General features: G+C 43.6%; 1 protein-coding gene across 6 annotated transcripts in view; it reads right to left on the minus strand.

The window, feature by feature from the left end:
* Positions 1 to 21,321, minus strand: part of LOC109985031 (zinc finger protein 521) — an 88,562-nt gene that overhangs the window by 55,131 nt on the left and 12,110 nt on the right. For 3 of the 6 annotated variants that reach the window (XM_020635264.3, XM_020635256.3, XM_020635272.3), the window contains exon 3: positions 19,014 to 19,214. The exons of 2 other annotated variants lie outside the window; for them this stretch is intronic. In XM_020635264.3, coding sequence (XP_020490920.1) covers positions 19,014 to 19,214 — 201 coding nt within the window. Of the gene's footprint in view, positions 1 to 19,013; positions 19,215 to 21,321 lie in introns of those variants that run through there. One more of the 6 variants, XM_065954091.1, reaches the window with a different exon arrangement.

The following is a 21,321-nucleotide window of genomic DNA, read 5'->3' on the forward strand; positions in this document are numbered from 1 at the left end:
ATCAATCAAATCCACTATGCTAGAGGATGAGAGGGAGGGGTTGTGTGAGACGACTGGAGCAGCAGCGGTGAACAAGGATGCTATCTTTTACTGAACCGAGGTAGAAAAATGGTAGATGAAGTACGGATTCACTTCCCGGGGTATCATCAGTGCTCTAGCAGCGAGATCATGCACACACTTGGATTGTGTGTCTATGTGTACGTGTATGTGTGTGGGTGTGGAAACTGCAGTCATGGGGATTTTTTCACACAGGGGCCTGACACCAAGAGCTGGAACATCAAGCGCTGTCCCGTCTCTGTGGTCTGCGTGTCCATTATTCTGGCCCTCATGGCTCTGTCTCTCAACCATGGGGAAGCGGCAAACTGTCAACTACTTTGTCCACATTACCCACGTCCCCCAGCTCAGACAGGAGTACTTGGTCACTGTCCCAGAAATCACAGTGCCCCAGTGGCGTCCCAGGAAAGTTAGACAAATGGAAGGCCAGAGAAGAGAAAGTAGGGCGGCCAGTCATCCTTTACTAGGCTCTTTCTTTCCATAATAGTTAGACACAATGAAAAGTGGTGTTCCATTACTTATCGCAGATGTGTGTCTCTGCTACATTAGTGTCTTTACACCAGCATGGGCCAACTAAAATCTATACTGCTGACGATGATGATCAATAGAGATGTTTCTGAAAATAATGCCTCTAAAATGAAGGAGGATGTCTGTGCAGAATGTTTTTGTGAAAATAAACATCATGTAACAGGCCCTAACTGCAGTGTTTGAACTTTGAAAGCATGCCAGATATGACTTTCTGCCTGGTAACACATTCCTTATCCTGCATAACAACTGCATACTATTACAGTGATATTACTGTGATATTTCTACAATTTCCTAGTTTGGGATCAATGAAGTACATCTATCTTTCTATCCACCTATCTGCCAATACTGAGGTGAATGCCTGTTAATCACACATTCTACTGTTTTTAATTGAATGAAATATCATTCAATTAAAACAATGCTTCAAATAAATGTTGGCATTTGTAAAAGGTGTTTGGCCATGGCTGTCTGTTATGTATTCAATGTGAGAGAAGCAAAGGGTTAACAAGAAATGTTTTTGTGAGGAGTGATTCATTTAGCTGCTTTTGAAATTAAGTCTTCTGTTCAAAAGACAAAAGACACAAAAAAAAAACTAAAGGGTGAACATGAAGGGGAGAAATTTAATTACACCATTATTCAAGAAAGGTGAATTAATTACAGGTTCCTATTCAGGGTGCAGTGGGGGGGCTCAAGGGCTAATGTTGATGTTTTATTGTTCCAGTTGATTTTTGTCTCGATTTTAAGTGTTGGAATTATTAAAAGGAAATGACACTGGAAGCAAAGTACACTTCACATTGTGCATGGCATTACCTGTGTGACACAGGGCAGAATTATTCTCCTTCATAAATAAATTGTATGAAAATTGTAATTACAATGAGGATAAATACTTGGAAATGGTCCGAATGTCATACAATATGTATTTACACAGGCAGTGATGAGATCTAAATCTCCTGCAACGCAAGCTGATGAGAGCTGTGTTTAACATGTAGGTGGAGCAGTTTGTGTGTGGGAGAGTGTTGGTGGTGATGGTGTCATCTCCTGCAGGACAGAGCGGCTGCTGGTGTGGAGAGGAAGGATGGTTGACCACTTCAGGTGGACTACAGCACAAACAGGAAGGAGGCAGTTCCCCAGGTCTTGGCTGGATCAGCAGCCACAGTGAGCCTCCCAGGGGGAGAGAGGAGGACGACAATCTGTCCCCCAGCATGGCCCTTCACCGCCTGCCTCACTGCACTGGCTCTGAGGGAGTACCGGGCCAGTCAGGAGTGGGCTGGGCTGGGCTTCAATATGTGTGTGTGTGTGTGTGTGTGTGTGTGTGTGTGTGTGTGTGTGTGTGTGTGTTCCTGCGGCAGACCATGCGCAGGACATAGTGGACATTGATCAAGCCAGTCAGTCAGTCAGTCAGTCGGTCAGCTGATGTGAGAGATGCTGCATGGCTGTGCTGCACACTATCACTTCTCTATTTATATTTCCTCACTGCACAGGAGTTTGTTTGGATGCTCTTTTATATTTCCCCACTCTTAGCTACTAACAGAAATGTGATTTATGTGATCATTGTGGAGAAGAAAAAAATGGTTGTGCGTACAGAAATATGCTGAGTTACTATACGGTTGCTTCATTAAAATAGGGTTTGCTCTGCAAGTTTCTAGAGACGCTATCCATTACTTAAAACCAAGCACAGCACACACTGAATTTGGAAAAATAGGGTCTAACTTTTTTTTAATCAAGATAACTCATTGTGACCCATAAAACTTGGGCTAGACATCAAATACATGTGATTTCACTTTTGAAGGATAACTTCAGACATTTGGATTTACATTTCGGTGTACTGGGATTAGAAGACAGTTGGTCTGCCAAATGCCCATAAAAAGCCTTTCAACACCTTTTTGTTTTTCTACTGAGGAAGACAGAAATCACTGGCTGACTTAATGCATTAGCTAGCTTTAGCATTAGCACTATAAAAAAAAAGCCTGACCCTGCCTCTTGACCCATGCCCTTCAGTACCCCTGATTAATACACTCTGGCTCTATTTGATATCTCCTCAACACCATCCCGGCTTGTCAGTGGTAAAACAACAGAAGACAGCCCAGGAGGGAGAAGAAAACATGCATCTTGGAGGGAGAGAGAGAGCGGGAGGGGGAAGAAAAACAAGCATCAACTCAAGCAAGACGATGTATTTTCATGCATCCCTGTCTTAAATGTCAAGATTTCTTAACCCTCAGTGACTGCAGCACTGACACCTCTCCAAGGTTCAACAGAAACCGCATTCATTAATAATTAGCTTAGCTGTGAGGACAGGGAGTGAGACCGAGAATGAGAGGGTCGAGTGCAACGGCTAACATTCAAACTTCTGTCCTTTCCCGAGAGAATCGAATTTCACTAGAAGTTTTTTTTTCATTCTTCTTCATTTCTTGTTTTCCTGGTGTGTTGGCCAGAGTCCCGCAGGCAGGCCCATGAACGAGCGATGCAGACGTCGCATCAGCCTCTCTGCTCCCTCCTCTCCTTAATCATGGCTCTAATACCCTCCAGATGAATAAACATCTTCATCCCCTCTCTGTTAAAGCCAGAAAGCTCCTCCACTCTTCAATCCAAGAAAAAGTGGGAAAGAAAGAGAGAGAGAAAGAAATGGAGAGTTGACGAAGGAGCAGAAAAAAAGGATGACAGATGGAAGGGTGGATCAATGTCGAAATGAACCAACAGCAAAGTAACAAAGCCACGGCAAGATTTTCTGGTTCTTCCCATAATTCGTCTGATCTATCTCCCTCTTGACACAATTATCACAGTCCTCCTAATTATTTTTTCCTCTTAAACCAATTCTTAATGGCAGGCTGTGTTTTTTATGATCATGTTTGTAAAGTGGAGGTTTTGCGAGCTGTTGTGCAACCTTGTCGCCTCAGACTGTGTCCACAGACTGCACAGGAAGGGGGAGGGGGGCGGAGAGGGAGGAGGCAAGGGAGGGAAGTGTGTGTGTGTGTGTGTGTGTGTGTGTGTGTGTGTGTGTGTGTGTGTGTGTGTGTGTGTGTGTGGAGGGGGGGGTGTCTCTGGAGAATGGGCCAGGCCCCAGACCAGCACTTCCCTGGCCCAATAACTGTGCCAGAATACTCATGACATGTGTGTACAGTATGTGAGCACAAATGGCAGACAGATTTAGGGGTTTGCTTTGTTTCCTCTTCCATTGTTTTCTGCTGGTATCCAGGCAGCTCATCATCATATCTTAATGCTACTAAGTATTGGGAAAACACACACACGCACACACATGCACACACATGCACAGTGACACATGCCTCACAGAATGGAGCAACTCCTTCACTGCCCTCACCCTCATCTTCATTTGCAGAACAAGGCTGGAAAGTGGGGCCTGAATACAACCAGACAAATGACTACAGGGCATTTTACTTATTCATTCATCACTTCACATTGATTTATTCCTGTTTATCTATTTATCAGCTGAAAAAAATCCCTCCGATTGTTTTGCTAAAAGTTTGCATGCTGACGTACTTTGCAAAAAACTTTCAGGGTCAGAGTAGAAAAATCCTTAAAATGTATATTTATTCGATTATTGAGGATCATCTTACCTGTCAATATCCCTCTCTCACAACACAGCTTTGATGATATTTCTCCTCTTCATTTTTACTAAAGCCAAGCACTCCTTTGCCTATATAGAAGTATCAATTAACTTACACAACAACACCTAGTATATTTACAGTATGTTTCCTACCAACTACCGAGAGTGAATTATCTTCCTCTGATCAAATTAAATTTGAGGATTCAAAATCTCAGTGTATCTTGTATAATGACTGATTCTTAAAAGTTCTTCATATATGAGAATATGCAACTCTCTAGCAGCAATAAGGAATTCTTCCTCCTTATATGCGCTAATCATACATCTATCTGAATGTGCAGCTTACTGTGATGAACCCATTTCAGGGATCATCATTGGGGAGAGTAAGTGTAATATTCCCCCAATATCAGTTATCTCTGACAGCACCATCCATATCAGCTAATTACTTTTCACTGGGCTGTTGTAGACGAGAGGACATCAGCCTTATCTGTATATGAAGGAGAAGACATTACTGTTACGCAATTACAGAGTGAAAGAGCCAGTGTTACCATTTCACTTATATAGAAACAGCACACAATGAGATGGTAATAAAACCTGTGTCGCTGCACTCACCTGGCTACTTCAAATATCAAGAGAATATTACCAATAAGGTGACCTTAAATTACATTTGACTTATGCTAATAAGCCGGTGGGAGAGCGAGGAAAAGAGAGGTTCTTAGGTTACCACTACTTGTAGGATCCATACTGACTATCGTAACCTAGTAAACACACAGCACAAATACATGGAGATACAAGATTCTGCAGCACTTTCCTCCTTCCTCTATTTAGATTTTCCTGAGCTGTCTTGGGTTAGTAAGGTGAGTGTCATCTGTAAAGCTGTTCATTGTCTGAGGGAGTAGTTGGAGTTTGGGAATATAATCCCACGCACTATGCATACAACAGGGAGAAAATAGGTGGCGCAGAGTTTGTGCTCGACAACCCCCTGGGTAATTTGTAAAACATGAGCCATGGCACCCGAGCACCGTGCAAAAGCTCAGGTCAGGTGACAGAGTCACAGGTGCATCATGGGAGAATATCTGGAGAGGAGGTAAACCTCCCACAACAGAACCCACCGGGCATCACAATGTTTTCCAAACAGGGAGGTCTCTAGAAAGTTCAATTTGTATTTTTAGGACTGTGAAGAACACTGAAAATGTAGCACACGTAACTACACATGGTAACTACATTTTGTTCATAATTTTTAAGAACAGTAAGTCACATCAGATGGCTATGTATTGACGCTACTGTGAAAGCAGCTCAATGTGTGCAGCTCTTGATTCCAAAACACATTTACCCATAATGACAATTAAGTGTAGAGTATGGTCATAATACGAGTATGATATAACTGCACTATATGTAGTGCCATGAGATAACTTTTTTTGTCTTTTGGCAACAAATAAATAAAAATTGATTGATTAATTGGTTGTTAAGATTATCTGATGTGAAGATGGATGAACAGAACTTGCCAGCACTTTTGTCCTATTAGTTAAAATAACAAGTCTTTGCATCAATAAATCCGTGAGAGAGTCAGGTTTAGGAACGTAACAGCATAAACACAGCAGACATATTCTACATGCCTGAGCCCACACATGTCCCTTTAATAAGAAGTCTTGATTAGGATTCGACAGACATAACGTCCCGCATGCACGGTCTCGGCTTTGCTGGGCCTCAGATAACCTTTATCCTATAGGGTTTAATTAATGTCAGCCAGTCTGCTCTGCCTTTCAGAAGGAAAAGACGTATTCCTCTGCCCTCATGAAGCCCAAATCCCTCTGTTTCACTGCTGAGGCCTGATGCCTTGTTTATCCCAACTACAGGTACTGCTCCCTATTAAGGCCAGCACTTGTTACAGGGAAAAGGTTGAATTATTTACCAACAGTAGAGGGGGAGTTCGAGTGAGAGCGATAGGAAGAAAGAGAGAGGGGGGCATTTTATACATGGGTTGAGAATTTTTTGTTTTTATTTTTTGAGGTTATGAACGAGGCAAGATTAATGATCCATGCACATTAGACGCAGGTGCTGATTACTACGGTAAAGGGCATGCTGGCATATAGTAAATAGAAAAATAAGGCCGTGTAGAGGGCTGGATAAATTGCCCCCAAAACATTACTCATTAAATCTTTTTGATGAAAAACACCTTATATTCTGCGATTAAAAAGTAGGTAGACTTTTGTACATTTGTGTAAATAGATGAATGTGTTTTGTTAAATAGATACCAAGGGTGCTTGTGCGCTCTCTTCACCCAGGGCAAACTGTCTGCATTCTATCTGCATCTCAGCCTCTGTGCACAATACAACAAAACATACAGAAAACAAAAGGGAGCACAGAGGGGGAGAACGAAGAGACAGACCAAACAATAAACTCAACCACAAGAGACACAGTTTGACTTTGTGTGTGTAGTGTGTATGTGTGTTTGTGTGTGTCGAGGAGAGAGACAGAAAGCAAGAGGAGGAGGACGAGGGAGATGAAGACAAATGCAGAAAGGGAGAGAGACAGAGGGCGGCAGAGAAAACGAAAGACAGAGGGAGAAATCAAATTTGCAAGAACATAACAAAAAGCTGTATCTTCGACAAAAGAGAACACACAAGGGTATTTGTCTAGCTGTCTGCACCAGCAGGATCCTCTGAAAGTTTATTAAACTAGAACCCTTCAAGAGAAGGCAGAGAGTAGTAAACTATACTACTGGGGAGGAAAAGAAAGAGGGAGAGGGAAAGGGAGGGTGGTGGGGGGTGGAAAAGAAAAAAAGCTAGCTTTTCAGCCTCTGTCTCTTAGAAATTCTTTTATTTCAGCCATGCATTAAGTAACCTCCCCACTGAGTTCTGCTCCCCTTCCTGGTGTGGATAAAGCCGTCCCTCGGGGGAGCCGCTGGTAATTTCCAGCTTCGCCAGAAACTCAGGTATTAGAAAAGACCGCTTGGGGACCTGCCACAATATACCTTCACAATTTCATATGCTCTGAGAAAGAGGAAGCCCCTCCCGCCAAGCCTACCCCCACCCTCCTGGTAAACCCCCTGGAGGGTCCCCAGTTCAAATTTCTGAAGTGCAGACAACGGGTGTATGTGTGGGGGGAGGGGAGGGTGGTGTTTGGGGGCCCGTGGGACTGAGCACCAGCAATAGAAAATCCACTGCATAGAGAAGAAAAAAGCATTTCCTCTCTGGTCTGGCAGGAGTGCCTTTTTTCCCCTGGCTCCCACCAGAGGCTTTTTACAAAACATGTGTTGCTGACATGTTGACAGATTGCTCAGTGAAGTGTTAGGCGCATGCACACGGCTGGCCATTTAGGGGGACATGGCTTCCTACCCAACATCCTCTACCTGAGGCACCATGTTTTATACATCATCCCCCAAAGAAAAAAAGGAAACAATAAAAGGTAAGGGAGTTGCTTCCTTTGTGAGGAAAGTAGAATATCAGAGAGCACAGAGAGAGACTGCGTATAATGCTGCCTTAGCTGAACTGCGGTGATGGGGAGGAGCAACGGAAGTGAGAATAAGGGAGGGAAATGGTTTCAGGCAGGAAAGACAGAGATAAAGCAGAGAGGTGGGAAAAGGAGCTTGAGGATGCATGGTATGCTTATGTACAGCAGGTGAGCTTGTCAAACAAATAAAACCTCCAAAAGATCTCTTTGTCTTCCTGTACTGATGCTACTATTAGCAGGCAGGAGGATGGAATCTGATCAAAGGCCAGCTTCCAGATCCAACTTTTGCTCCTATCACGATATCGACAGCACACGTCTTAATCGCCCTGCGGCTCGAAAAGTGCTGCCGTGGCAACAGGATGGAAATGGGGATCATAATGTATTCATGGTGCCGGCGACCTGGGGGCTGCGGAGCGTGCTCTCTGGGGACCGCACTTTACCCAGAGCCAGACGTGTCTGGGCAAAATCACTCCACACAAGACAGCAGCAGAATACTGAGGAGCCATGACAGGATGGAGGGAGAGGGAGAGAAAAAGAAAGAGAGAAAAAAAGGGAGGCAGCACAAAGAGATAGGGACACAGGATGATGATACAGAACAAAAACTGAGAAAGGCTGAAAGACATTAGGGGTAAGCATTAGTTTCTAAATGGTGTTGCAGTTTACAGTAAAAGAAGAAATGGTTTGGTTTCTCCAGTTGAACCTTCAACAGACAAAAGACAAAAGATCTAAGGCTTGTAGAGGGAAAAAACAAGTTTGTGATTGGTGGAAAGGGGCTTGCTGGGATGAGTGGCTCTACCTTGAGAAGCCTGATGCTGCTTGACCAGATGGGTGGTTGGCTGGGAAATAAATTGCTGAGGAAATTGGTCCAGATTATCAGGGCCACAAAGAGACATGGCCCTTTGGCCACAGTGCAAGGGTAGATAAATGGCTCTATGAGTAAATGAACAGAGGAAGAAAAAGTGAGAAGATTGATGGCTTAACGGATGGATGGTTTAGTTGGATTGGGAGTTCAGTTACAAAACAACCTATTCATCTCGTCTGTTTGCTCCTGAAAAATAAAAATAAATGCTTACATTGAAGATGCATCTTCTTTTTCTGGCAGAATGTAGTGTGCTCTCTGACCCTTTCCATCCTAATGAGCTCCCCTTCACACACATTTTGTACATGCACGTTTGCAAACTCATGCGCATCCACAAAAATGCTCACACGCACGTGCAAACAAACACAAAGCTGTAGCCTGACCTGTTTTTCCTCAACAGGAGGGCAACTACAACAGGCACCATGCCAGGTAAACATCCTCAAGCCTTGTGCACTCACTGCAGAGGGTAAGGCTCAATGGAAACATACTCTAAAATACAAGGAATAGTCAATTATGTTTAGGACTGCGAAGACATTCCAAGAATATATATTCCTCTTACTTGTCCTTCCTGCTGTATTTACAAAATGTAAAAAAGAAAAAAAAAAAAACCATTGCTGCATTCCAAATCAAGGTCCCTCCTAAAACAGAAAGTCATAACACTCCTCCCTAGAGGTGATGATTCCTAAGCATTAAGTCTCTCAAAATGAGAAGATTCACCTGCAGACTGCAATGCATCCTTTTGCACTAACTATCCTCCACACGTATTACACCCTCAGGCATTCAACCTAGGGCCACAGACAACTCCCATGTCTGTCTTTCCCCCCTTTCCCTTTAGCTGACAGGTTCTTCGACTGCTAAGCTCCAACACGGACCTCTGTGTTGGAGATGACTGTGCAGAACAATCAAGGGAGAGAAAAAAGAAAGCAAGAGACGGAATGATGAGGAGGCGTGAGAGAAGGAGTGCGGGCAAAAGAGAGGTAGAGAGAAACAAGGACATCAACAACGTGTTCTCTCAGAGAGATGACCCCTGGCCATCCCGAGGCATCTGGTTTATCTGGCTGTCTGGGTAAGCCACGCACACACCTAATGACTCCAGCCTGGTCCATGTCCCAAAGGTTTTTTTTATCCCGGATTACGGATGGGGAATGACAATAGGCTGGTAAACTCCTGCGCCTCACGTCTAAGAAGTCATATCAGACGAGGAGTTCTCCATGATGAAAAGACTAGGGCTAAGTTAAGAGCCAGGTTCAAAGTTACTGAGAAGTTATAACACTAGCTTCTCAATTGTCTGTACAGTATGACGTAAGACTAATTATGTTTAAGTTGTTCTGATTCGCCTCTGATACTGCCTCAAGAGCAGTGTTTGGTATCTGTTGGTATGCAAATCAATGCACCAATTTTATCAAGCAAGTATCATGTGACGATAAAAAAAATCAGTGCAATGCTAACGGACAGAGTGTAATGTTAGTTGAAGCAACCAATGCATCAGAAATTAGTTTTTGTTTTCAAATAAAATGTACACAAGTTTGCACATGTTTTTCACTCCATGAAAGCGGAGGTGTACTTAGTATTGGCTGAATCAACTACATGTATCAGAATTAGTGTCGGAAAGGTTAAAAAATGGTAATGGACAACGTCTAGGACAGACTTGTAATATAATTCCAGTATATGCTCAAGACACTTGTATTTTAAATATTGCTGTATTGCTCATTTGTATGCATCATAAGTAATATTTATTATCTCAAACTGAAGGTCAAATATACCCATAACTCTGAGTAGGGAATCATCTCGTAGGCTAATGTTGAGATGTAGTTTGGACTCATTTTTTTCCTCATGTTGCATGACACTGCTGAGCAGACCTCAATCTACTTCTGTGGTGGAGATTAGTAATCATCTAGGGTCTTCATATTGATGGCCAGGCTCAGCTTGTTTGCATATTTACTGGCCTCAGAGCCCAGTCGCCTGAGGTGAGAAGCAAATTACATTTCTGCTTACCCCCACACGCACAACTCTCACACACTCTTTCGATTTCTACCCCCCCCCCCCCCCCCCCTCCTTTTTTTTTTTTTTTTCACCCAACCTTGTTTCTCTTAACATGCTGATCAGTCATCTTGCAGTAAGCATCCTTTGCCTGCCCTGGTTGCATCCTGAATAGCGATCTCATTTGGCTAACATCATCGCAGTGTAATCTTGTTGGAGAGAGCAATCAGTTTACTTTGGAATTAGGTATTCCGTTGGCGGGCCCGGAGAGAGGGAAGGCTCACAGGGTTTAAAGGATGCAAACGAAAGCATGCTCTCCAGAATACAGTCTTGAGCCTGATTGGGTGATAACAACCCACACAGGCTCCATGTGAGAGTAATGAATGGCCAATGGGAGGCCTGAATAATAATGCAATTGGATTAAAATCCAATCACACAATGGTTTTGTCTGTTGACTTTGTTTGTGGGGTATGTTCTACAAACCAAGTTCATGATGAGAAAGATGCATCATGCTTTGACTGGGGGCACATAATGTCCTAATATACAGATTACCACTCTGTTTACCATGGCCCAATCTCTCTTGACTGTCAGGCCGTCCTGCAGGATTTTGCTGATCTGATTTTAGAGTACATGCATTGCATATAGAATGAGCCTGACAACACGATGAAGTGATAGTAAGAGTTACACATGCACTCTGCTGTCTTAAATCTGCGGCTTATTCAGAGAATGGTGACCACAGGTGGTTTAGGTATTATTTAATCAGAGATTTTAATGGCTTGGTTTATCACAGGGACATGTACCAAGCTGGCATGCTCTGCAAGTCATTGGGAGGCAATCTCTTAGGAGAGGCTCTCTGATCAAATCGATTGACTCCTCCAGGATGATCGATCAACCAGGCAGGTTGGAGCTGGAATAGATTAGATGACCTTTATATTCTCAGTGGTGTTGGACTCCCCCACTGTCCACTACTTTTAACATTAAGAGGACATCTCTGTATTACCTGACAGAATGACTTTACTGTCAAACTATTACACTCTGTTCTGACACAATGTTCCCTCTGCCAAAGCAAAGTCCAGCTGGTGGCCTTGGAGGCCTTAAACGACACCCATCCTGCCCATAAAACTAAATTTATGAACCCACCTTCCAGTCTAAAAAATGGCAATTAGCACTAAAGAACAAATGTATTACTTCACATGATATTTGAGAATCCCTGTCCTTGTGGGTGGCTGAACTCCCCATTTCTTGAAGTATAGGAGTGGCTGTTTCACGGAGCTCTATAGCAGCCCCCACCCAAACACTACCCCCTGGCCAACAAAAACAGCCCCTGGGAGGGGTCGAGGAAGGGGGAAATGGTGAGTCGGTGATAGCGTAGCCCCAAAGTTCCTAAACCACAGAGGCTAGCAGGATGCCGTCACAGCTGGCTCTGCTCCTTCCTGTGGGCCAGCTCCATGGAGCTCTGCCTGCTGGGAGACATAAACCTGTCGGACTGGTCACTCTTTCCACCACCCTCCGTCTCCCTCCTTCCTTTCCTCCCATTACTGGCGAATTTGGCAAAAGCCATCTAAGGGAAAAAAAAACCCTATGGGGATCAATGTGCAGTACATTTCCAGGCAGACATAAGCAAAATCATATGACCTTTTCATTAGGGAGTAACAACATGATTCAAAAGCCTGACAACGTTTTTTTTAGCTGTCTTTGAATGAGGTACACGTTGATTGGTGAACTTTTCTTTGTCTCGAAGCCATGTTACATCCTGTTGACTCCTGGTGTAAATTAACGAAGGCAAACATGTCACTGAAAAGCTCTCTGGCATTTGATATGCTAATACAGAGTGTTAATAACAAACCAAGTGTTTGTTCATGTTATGCACTTCACACTGTTGTTTACAAAATCAAATCAAACTGAGTGAGGGCTCATTTGCTACATAACATACCACACACCTGCAAAGGTGCAATCTAATCAAAGGAAATCTGTTTTTTGAAAACCAAGATAAAAACTGTCTCAAGATTTAGTGTTTTTTAATAACACTGTAATTTATCAGCAAATTGTAATCTGTAAATTAAAAAGATATAGATCAACCTTAACCTGGTTGTATAATGTGGATTTAGAGAAGGGTGAAAAAAACCATCAACCTTTCACAAAGCATTAACAACTGAGCTCTGAATGTCCGGAAAGTTTTAAAACACGTTTTTTTTTTGCCTTTTCTTTGTGCCCAGTTATGTTTCTCTGTATCTGCTTCATCATTATTCTGGTGAGCAGTCCCACGTTTGAAAGGGAAAAAAAGAAAATCATTTGAATTCTGGGGACCCAGAGGAGAGTGAGCAAAACCCAGAGGTAAGATCCAAGCTCGCTCTCCGTGCCCTTCCGTTGGCTGCCCACCTGGTAAACATCTCCACAAGCTCCTTGCTTTCAAAACACGTCAACCGTTGCCTATGTACTTTAGACTGGCCAGGCCAAGCAGGAATTGAGACTTCATTTGTTTTTTTTGTTTTTTTTTAAAGTTTTTTTCCTGTCTCTTTTTCGAGCCACCGCACATAACCTGTCTTGCATTAATGATGTTGTTAATAAAATGCGGCTGGTCTGTGGGTGGGTTTGCCTGGCAGGCCTGGTGCCTGTCCTTCTCAGAGATAAGCCCACTGCTGGCCTTATCTACCTCCCACAGCCCCACCCAGCAGTGATGTGCACTGGACACACAACCAGTCAACTCATCATTGGCTAATTACCACCTCTGACTGCCTTACAAAGCAGGCCTGGAATCACATCACTGCTGCTGCTAAATCTGGCTCTTCACTGTGTCTCTCTTCACTTCTTTGTCTTTTCAATCCATCCCCCACTTCCCCCTCAGATCATTTTTTCTCTGCCCTTCCCCAAAACTAAGAACATTTCAATTGTCTCGTCTGGCTAGTTATGTCCTTAACTCTTATACTTTGAAGAAAATCCAGCAGGTGAGGTTTTATGGCAGTATTTTCCACCTGTCACTGAGAAACGAATATGCAAGAGCTTCATAGTGGGTGGTCAGGTAAATCCTGTCTCTACCTTCCAGTGAATGTCTTTGCATTTTGAAAAGAACTAATGTCATTTATGTTACATTTTCACAGCAAGGGCTTATGCTATTTGCGAGCTTGAGTTGGTTCAGTCTCATAGCTTCAGCAGGGCAGCCGAAGTCACTTGTGTTACAGAGGGAGGGAGCGGTTTCTTTTATTCAATTGTTTTCCACTTCCACGAGCGTGTGCCAAGGGGGAGGAAAGCGCCGGCTTAACACGCTCTGCAATTCAACACGGCCAGACGCAGTCCTATTAAGATTTAATGTGCCATTCTTCTGCTTGTGCCGCTGAAAAAGACTTGCAGGCTGAGGAAGAGTGAACAAAGAGCAGGCAGAGCCAGGGCCAGGGAGAGATGAAGAGAGCAAGAGAAACCGAGACAACCGCTCCATGGCCGAGGTTTTGTCACACCACTGAAGTCTGATGTTTCAAAGGGATGCTACATTGTGAAGGGGGAAATAATAACAGTGTCGTTGATGTAGTGTTTTCACTCCGCGTTGAACATGAGATTATCTCTGTTTTTTCCACATGTCATCCTTGCTTTTGTGGCTACCTACTTGAGAAAGAGGTCAACTGGATGAATTCACAGCATGTGTTTTAGCCTCTCGGGCAATGAATTATGTGTCGTCTAAAATGCAAAGTGCAAGCACGCAGGTGCTGCGAGTGTGTGCATGTGTGTCTTAATATGCGTAAGCGCGTGTGTGTGTGTGTGTGTGCATGTGCGTGCATGTGTTTGAATGCTTTAGCAAATTACTGATTGAGCAGGCAAACACATGAGAGAAAAGGGCATTAGATAGGGGGGGATTGAGTATGAAGGAGGATAGATGTTGCAATTCTAACATTTGCGATTTCTGCCTTAAACACACAAACACAAGCATAAAACAGAGGATTCTCTATTCTTTGTTTGATTGTTTTTTCTGTAGAAAATGCAGTCCTTGTCTGACAAAGACCAATAAATACTTTATACAGTGCATAATGTGTACGGTGTGAAGCACAGGGGAGAGAGAAAGAGGGCGTCCTCATGAGGGCATATGCTTTGAATTCCTAATGACACTCCTGTTAACATTGCTGGCACTGTCGCACAGAAAAAGGAACGCAGAGGGATGCTACACAACGGAGTCAAACATCTACTTTAATACTCCCATTCTTTCTGTGACTCTTTTTCTGTTCCTACCTCTTTCACCCATCGACACTAACAGAGAACATGCCCCCCAACACGAACACTTACACACAGGAAAGACTAGAGCCCAATTCTGAGAGCTCGCTCTAGCATGAGGTCTCTTTTCAGTGGCTGCGTTGTGCCAGAAGTAGCTATTCTCCCCTGACCGCCTCTCCTCCTTTCAAAGCCTTGTAATCAGTGCGCTGCTCTTTGTACCAGGATGTTGCAAGACGCCCCGGCAAAAACACAGCAGAATTTCTGATGAACGGCAGAGGCTCAGAGTTTGGCTAATCAGGTCTCACTCCTGTCGCTTTCCTCTTATGTGAGGCCCTTTTGAAGCAAATAAAGTCTTTGCCGTTTGCCACATTCTACTTGGCAGCCAAAAAGCAGCTGTTGGATCAATACACAATGTTATACAAAAAAATATAGCTCAACCAATAGGAGCCTGTTGGAAAGAGTTAGTAGAAAAACACTGGCTGCCAGGAGCCTGCTCATAGTTGAGGGTATTACAGAATGTTTCCATGCTGCTGACCCAAAGACTGAATGTAAATGAATTCAAACACTTCAAATAAACATGTCGGGGCTAGGATCTGAAGGGGGGGAACATATATCAGTGGGTTTGAAAAATGTGTCTGGTTCCACGTTGCAAATAGAGATTTCATATTAGAAATTTGTCTAAACTATTTCTATCATATTGCCATCCTCTGTATTGTTGGGGAAGCTTATTGTTTTTCACTGAGTATTAATATTTCATTTGTATTTTTCTCATAAATCTGAAATGTATTTTATTGAAGCTGAGTGCATTTTGCAATGTCTACAGGGAAGAGGAAAGGGGGAAATCTACATAATATAAATCCATATATGGCCCAGTTATCTCTCTCTCTTTCTCTGTTTCACCCTCTCTGATTGATTCCTTTATCTGAGGGAAGCAGAAGACATGCTCTGTTTGCTCGCACAGTGGCCGGCAGGAAAACAGAGAAAGACACTTATTAAAAAGGTCATCTCACAGAGGGTTAAAATAGCAGGGCACGGAACTCTCTAAGGGGAGCAGCCATGCCCCTCCTCTAGTGAAGGACACAAGAAAAGGTGTTGCTCAAGGGAGCTGGACCCGTAATGAAAGAATGGCCACCAGGCTGACAGCCCATGTGTGCACTGGGCTATTCAAATACCTTCAGAGACACGGAATTGGAAAACTGACTGTGAAAGAAAGGCTTTGTGAAAATGCAATCTTCTGAATTAAACTCTGAGCTAGAGGTGTTATTTTTATTTACAGTGTGGGCTAGCTAGTAAACACGGGCTAAAATGAGTTGAGGAGTGGAGTATTTCTTTGGTGAATAGGTGTGAAGGCATGTTTCCTTGCCTTCCATCGCAATCTCATATCTAGTATATGAACATGTCTTGTGCCAACCGAGAACAAAAGTCAAACTACAGACAGTGTTTCTTTTTCTCCATGAAGGATCAGTAAAAACACAAGGCTGTGCAGACAATGCTGTGAGACAGTGAGACAAAGCATTTGTGAAGTGTTTTCGGAAAGGCCTATGGAATAGCAGTGCCTCTAGCCTCCTGTCTCCTCCCCAGGGCAGCCTAAAGCCCTGTCGGCAGGATGCTGATCCCCACACGGAAACCTGATCCGCAGCCATCCTGGAGCCAGAGGGGGGACGGGGGAGAGCGCTCTCTCCCCCCTGGAGCCCCTCCATTTCTGCTCCGAAGTTAAAGGGGTGCTCTGGGGGAACATTCTTCTAGCCCTTCCCCAGCCAGCCTCCTCTCTCAACTCTCTAGAGGAGCATTCTTCCAGCCCTGCCCTAGCCTTCACTAGGATCTCCAGGGGAGCATTCCTGAAGCCCTGCCCCAGCCCAAGACGGGCTCCCTGGGGACACATTCCTTCAGCACTCTCTCTCTCTCTCTCTCTTTCTCTCTCCCCATCTCCCTCCTTCTCCTTCGCTCCCTTTCTCAGACTCTCGCCTTGCGCCGCAGTCCAGCATTAGCGCGATCAATAGCACCGATCGCATCAGGGACACGAGGCAATCCATACCCATGTGCTCCCTTAGCGCACTGCAGTGGTCACGGCTTAAGTGCATGGAAAGGTGTTATACCTCTGCCAGACGGTGGGGAGACAATGGCTGCCATTGATCGCAGTGACATGTTACATCTTTCTCTTTCTTTCTGTCTTTCGGGTGTGGTCGTCTCGCAGATAGATGCTGTTTAGATTTTATTTAGTCTGTTTTGTCTCTTTCCTGTTGTGAAACTGAGGTTTCAATGTAGAACATAGATGCAAAGTATAATGAGGCCCAGAACACATGTGGTAGTGGGTATACACAGGCTGGCCTGGTTCTGGTAATACAATGTAAAAGCTGTTGGGATATCAGCTGGTGGAAAATAGCTGAGTTCTGTCAGGGAGCAGAAAGAAAATCTCCATATGTGGATTGGTTCCAGTCAAGCTCTGCAATTTGTTTACCAAAAATAAAACATTTGAAATTGTAAAAAATGGGGAGTTTAGCAGGTGCTGGTGCTTGATTAGAAAATGCTTCTAATAAAGGATCCATCTGTGAGTAGAGACTTGATGTAAGGCAGATTAATTGGTCATGGATGTCTACATAATGCCACATAGGAAATCTCCTCCCATATTCCACAGAATACACAAACACACACAAGCACACACACAAAGTACTTAGTATGCCATCTAGAAGTTTCTTTTCTCCCACTGTGTTTGAATACTAATAGAGTGTTTCTGCACAATCACAATACCCTAATGGCAATTAGATTCTTTTGTTTGGTTTCCACAGGGGCTCTTATCCAAACTGCGTTTTTTCATCATTGAGCAATTAAGAGTTATTTGTCCGTAAGATTGACATTTATAAAAGCTGGGCTTAATTATAGAGAAAATATGGCTGACTCAGTCATGACCACATTACTACAGAGCAGAGCATAAAAAACATCTGCCCCTGAATCACAACTCTTGATAACTATTTCAAGAAGAAAGCATTACAAAGTACTTATACTTAATGAAAATGTTAATCCAAACAGTCACACTTATGTCTTGAATAATGCCTTTGTGCCCAAATATTCTGTCCACTTATCTGTGTGGGCTTAATGGAAATAATGTAATATTGAGAAAAGAAAGGGTAACAGGAGGTTGGTCACTATGTTTCTCTCAAACCAATGAATGCCTTTGTTGGATGACCGTAATGTGAAAGTGAATGGTGCATTGATTTTCACACCTTTAGTCGACTGAGCGTCACTTTGAATTTGCACACGCATGAGCACACCCGAGGCACACATAAATGTAAACAAGCACATGCACAGTCAATGACACAGTTAACATGTATGCATTTGTGCTCTCAGTCACACCGATGGGGCCATGGCAGAATGCACATGCGCAGGCCTAAACACCCACAAACAAGCGCATGACTTGGTTCGGGAAACCGTCTTAACAGTTAACGGAAAATCATTGTAAAACTTGTGGGAAATCTGCACTATAATTAGTGGTTTGCTGGTTGTGGGTTGTAAATATGAAATCAAACTGTGCCTGCACGTAAACAGAGTAGGAACTACACTAGCTTTTTCCTAAACAGTGCTTCAGAAACGATAAACAGAGGCTTCTGTTCTGCATCAAAAAGTGAATCATTACACTTGAGCACGTTCTTTTTCTGTTTCTAAACTATATCAATCTTACAACAAGATAGGAAGATCCAAATATTTGAAAATGTGTCGGATGGTGTTTTTTAATTCAATCCCATCAGTGCACGTAAAGGGGGACAGCAAGTCCAGGAGAAGCACATGGAAACCTTCAGTACACATCATTAGTTCTGTCTGCCACCTTGTCAGGATATTTATAGTCCTATTCATCCATCAACAGGTCAACAACACAGTCTGCCAATGACATCCTTCTCTTTCAGTCCCACTATGTTATACTACTGCAACTAGCTAGACCAGTGAATGGACTCTCCTAGAGCTAGGATCCGTTTCCAGTTGTAGGTTTGGTTACGAGGCCTCGTACTTGATTTCTACACTCAAAGCACCACTTATATTTGTATACTAATAATAACTGGTTCCACTTGAATAGCCCAGGATACAATGCACATTCTATGAATACAGTTCTGTAGCCTGAACTGATCTTTTGATAAGACACATGGAGGCTTATTTATGTCCTGTCTGTATTGATGTGTATAAATAAAGAGCTCTGTGCGTGAGGCCTATGTGTGACTATGTTGTTGGATATCTACCAAGGAAACTGGTAGTCTGATGTGGTGCTTCCCTTGGTGCAGTGAACTAACAAACATAGTGTGGCATACTCTCTCATGAAGGCATAGAGCAAGAGTGGGAGTGGGAGAAGAGCTGAGTGGCAGAGTGGAGGGGAGGCTCGGTGGGCTGAACGTTGTTTACCTGTCAGCTGGCATTGATTAATCTTGTGTTCGGTGAGATCGCTCAGCGACTCGAACACCTGCCGGCAGCTGTCGCAGCTGTGCAGCGCGGGCTCCTCGTCCTCCTCCTCTCCCTCTTCTCCTTCCTCTGGAGAGAGCAGCCTCTTCCTCAGACGCCCAGTCTCACCATCCTCCGCCGCCCTCTCGAGGGCGCACTCTGGATCTGTCGAGCCACAGGAAATGACAGCACCACATAGTCAGAGGGGTGACCCACACAGTAAGGTACTACAGCTTCCTCTGGGTGACAATAAAATGGATTTCTAGACTCTGAATTTAATAAAAACAATAATAAAAGCTGTAATAAAAATGCAGGTTCAATTTGGGCCTCTGTAACTCAACCACTCATGCCATAACAGAACTGTTGGTCAGGTGAGGCTGAGAGAGAAATACAGGCACACACAGACAAGGTGGCACAAGGCTCACACACACAAATCTAACACACACACACACACACTTTGTTATTAGAAATGGTTTTACGTTGTGTTTGCCCTGCTTCACCCAAGCAAAACTTCAGTATATGAAACTAGACAGCTGGGAATATGAGTAGTTAATAAATCCTGGATCGTAGTTTTGGCTCGACCAAAGAAATATGAAATTCCTTCAGTGAGTGCCGAATTGCATCAGTCAGAGTCTATCAAAGGAGAAAGACCTTGCCATAATACCCAGACATCTAGGCCAGAACTGTGGATGTATGGAGTGTAGCACAGTAAGACAGTGAAAACTGAGATTGGTGTGTGTTAGTTCTGTCGTCACGACACACTTCCCTAAATTATTCAGCCTTGCTCGCAGGCAGCCGCGGGTCGCGCACATCAATATTCTTCAATCCATCTGCAGTTTTGTCTCTTGTTGGCTTTGTGCTGCAGCAGTGCCAGGGGTGGGCGACTGACTTTCCTGAACTTGGACTAGGAATCATCTTTCAAAAAATTCCAGTCAAATTTGGAGTTTGTCTTGTGTTACTAAAATATTTGGTAAAAAAAAAAAAAATCAATGCTTGTGTCATTAATTTAAGGAAACACCATAAACATCTCCTCAAGGACGCAAATCTAGCCTGCAACCCCATCCTATGAATAAGCAGCATGGCCAGCAGCGTCCTTTCTCCCCTGCTTTGACCATAACACTGCACAATAAGATGGATTATAAAGCCATACCTACTATCAAACAATCATGTCAGCCTGGTTACGGTTTTAGAGTTAAGCAACCGTAGCACTTCAGTGGCAGCCATTTTGAATGTTCCTCAGCTTGTCCTGAAACTCCAGAGGGAAACTTTGGAGAAAGCCCTCTTTTTCACCTAGCTCCCACTTAACAGTGCCTGCAGACGAAGAACTGTGTGGCACCGATTTTTGCAGGCGTGGGTGTTTATACTGTGGGTGTTCACACACATGAGCAGCCATTTTAAGTTCTTCTTCTTTGGGGTGCTCTTTTAAATTCCTTCAGGAAAAAGGTGTTCCAGAACTCATCAAGGCCACCCAGGATTTTTCTTTTCCCCCACTTGCGCCAAGTATTGATGTAACATCACACCCTCCATTGTCCTTCCCTCTTGGCGACTGAGGCTCTCGGAACATGCCCTCTAAAAATATCAGCACTGTGGTCCCCAGTGGGACCATACAGAACAGAACAGAAGGTGTTTCAAGAAAATGAAAATCCCAACCCAATCCTCACAGATGCAGGCCTTTCTTGCTCTGGGGGAAACACTTCTGACTGAGGCCAAAAGCCACACAATATGGACTTATGATTCATCTACACACACAGGAGCAGAATTCACAATATGAAATGTGAACACAAATGTCTTCTTTTACAGGGGGCCTGTGGAGGAGGTTAAGACTTTGATTTTTTTCAAACAGCCTTTATGAATCATTAATTTCTGAAATACAACAGATACATTTAAGCACTGAATGTTTCATAAGAACTCAATTCACTTTTCTTTGATGAATGTTAAGTTGTTTATCTTTATATATTTTTTAGTGGTCACAGATCTTTGATAACAAGTTAAGAAAGAAAAAATTTGGGAAACTGGGATACTGATGAGTTTTATGTATGTGTGTTTTTCCCCCTCTTGTTTTCTCTTGTTTCAAAGTGACAAGTTTCTGCTTCCACTGCCAGTGAAACCAAGCTGGGTCAGTGCTCTCGGTCGAGCTGAGTGACCTCCGGTGCACCACTGTGATGCGGCGCTGGAAGTGTAAACTGCTACATGTTTGGGGGGGGGGTTGGTTTGTTGGGGGAGTTGACACGGCAAGGTCACGTCCAACCCTGGGATTAAAGAGCCACGTCAA

The sequence above is a fragment of the Labrus bergylta genome, chromosome 4 (genome assembly GCF_963930695.1).
Source record: "Labrus bergylta chromosome 4, fLabBer1.1, whole genome shotgun sequence".
NCBI classification, from domain to species: domain Eukaryota; kingdom Metazoa; phylum Chordata; class Actinopteri; order Labriformes; family Labridae; genus Labrus; species Labrus bergylta.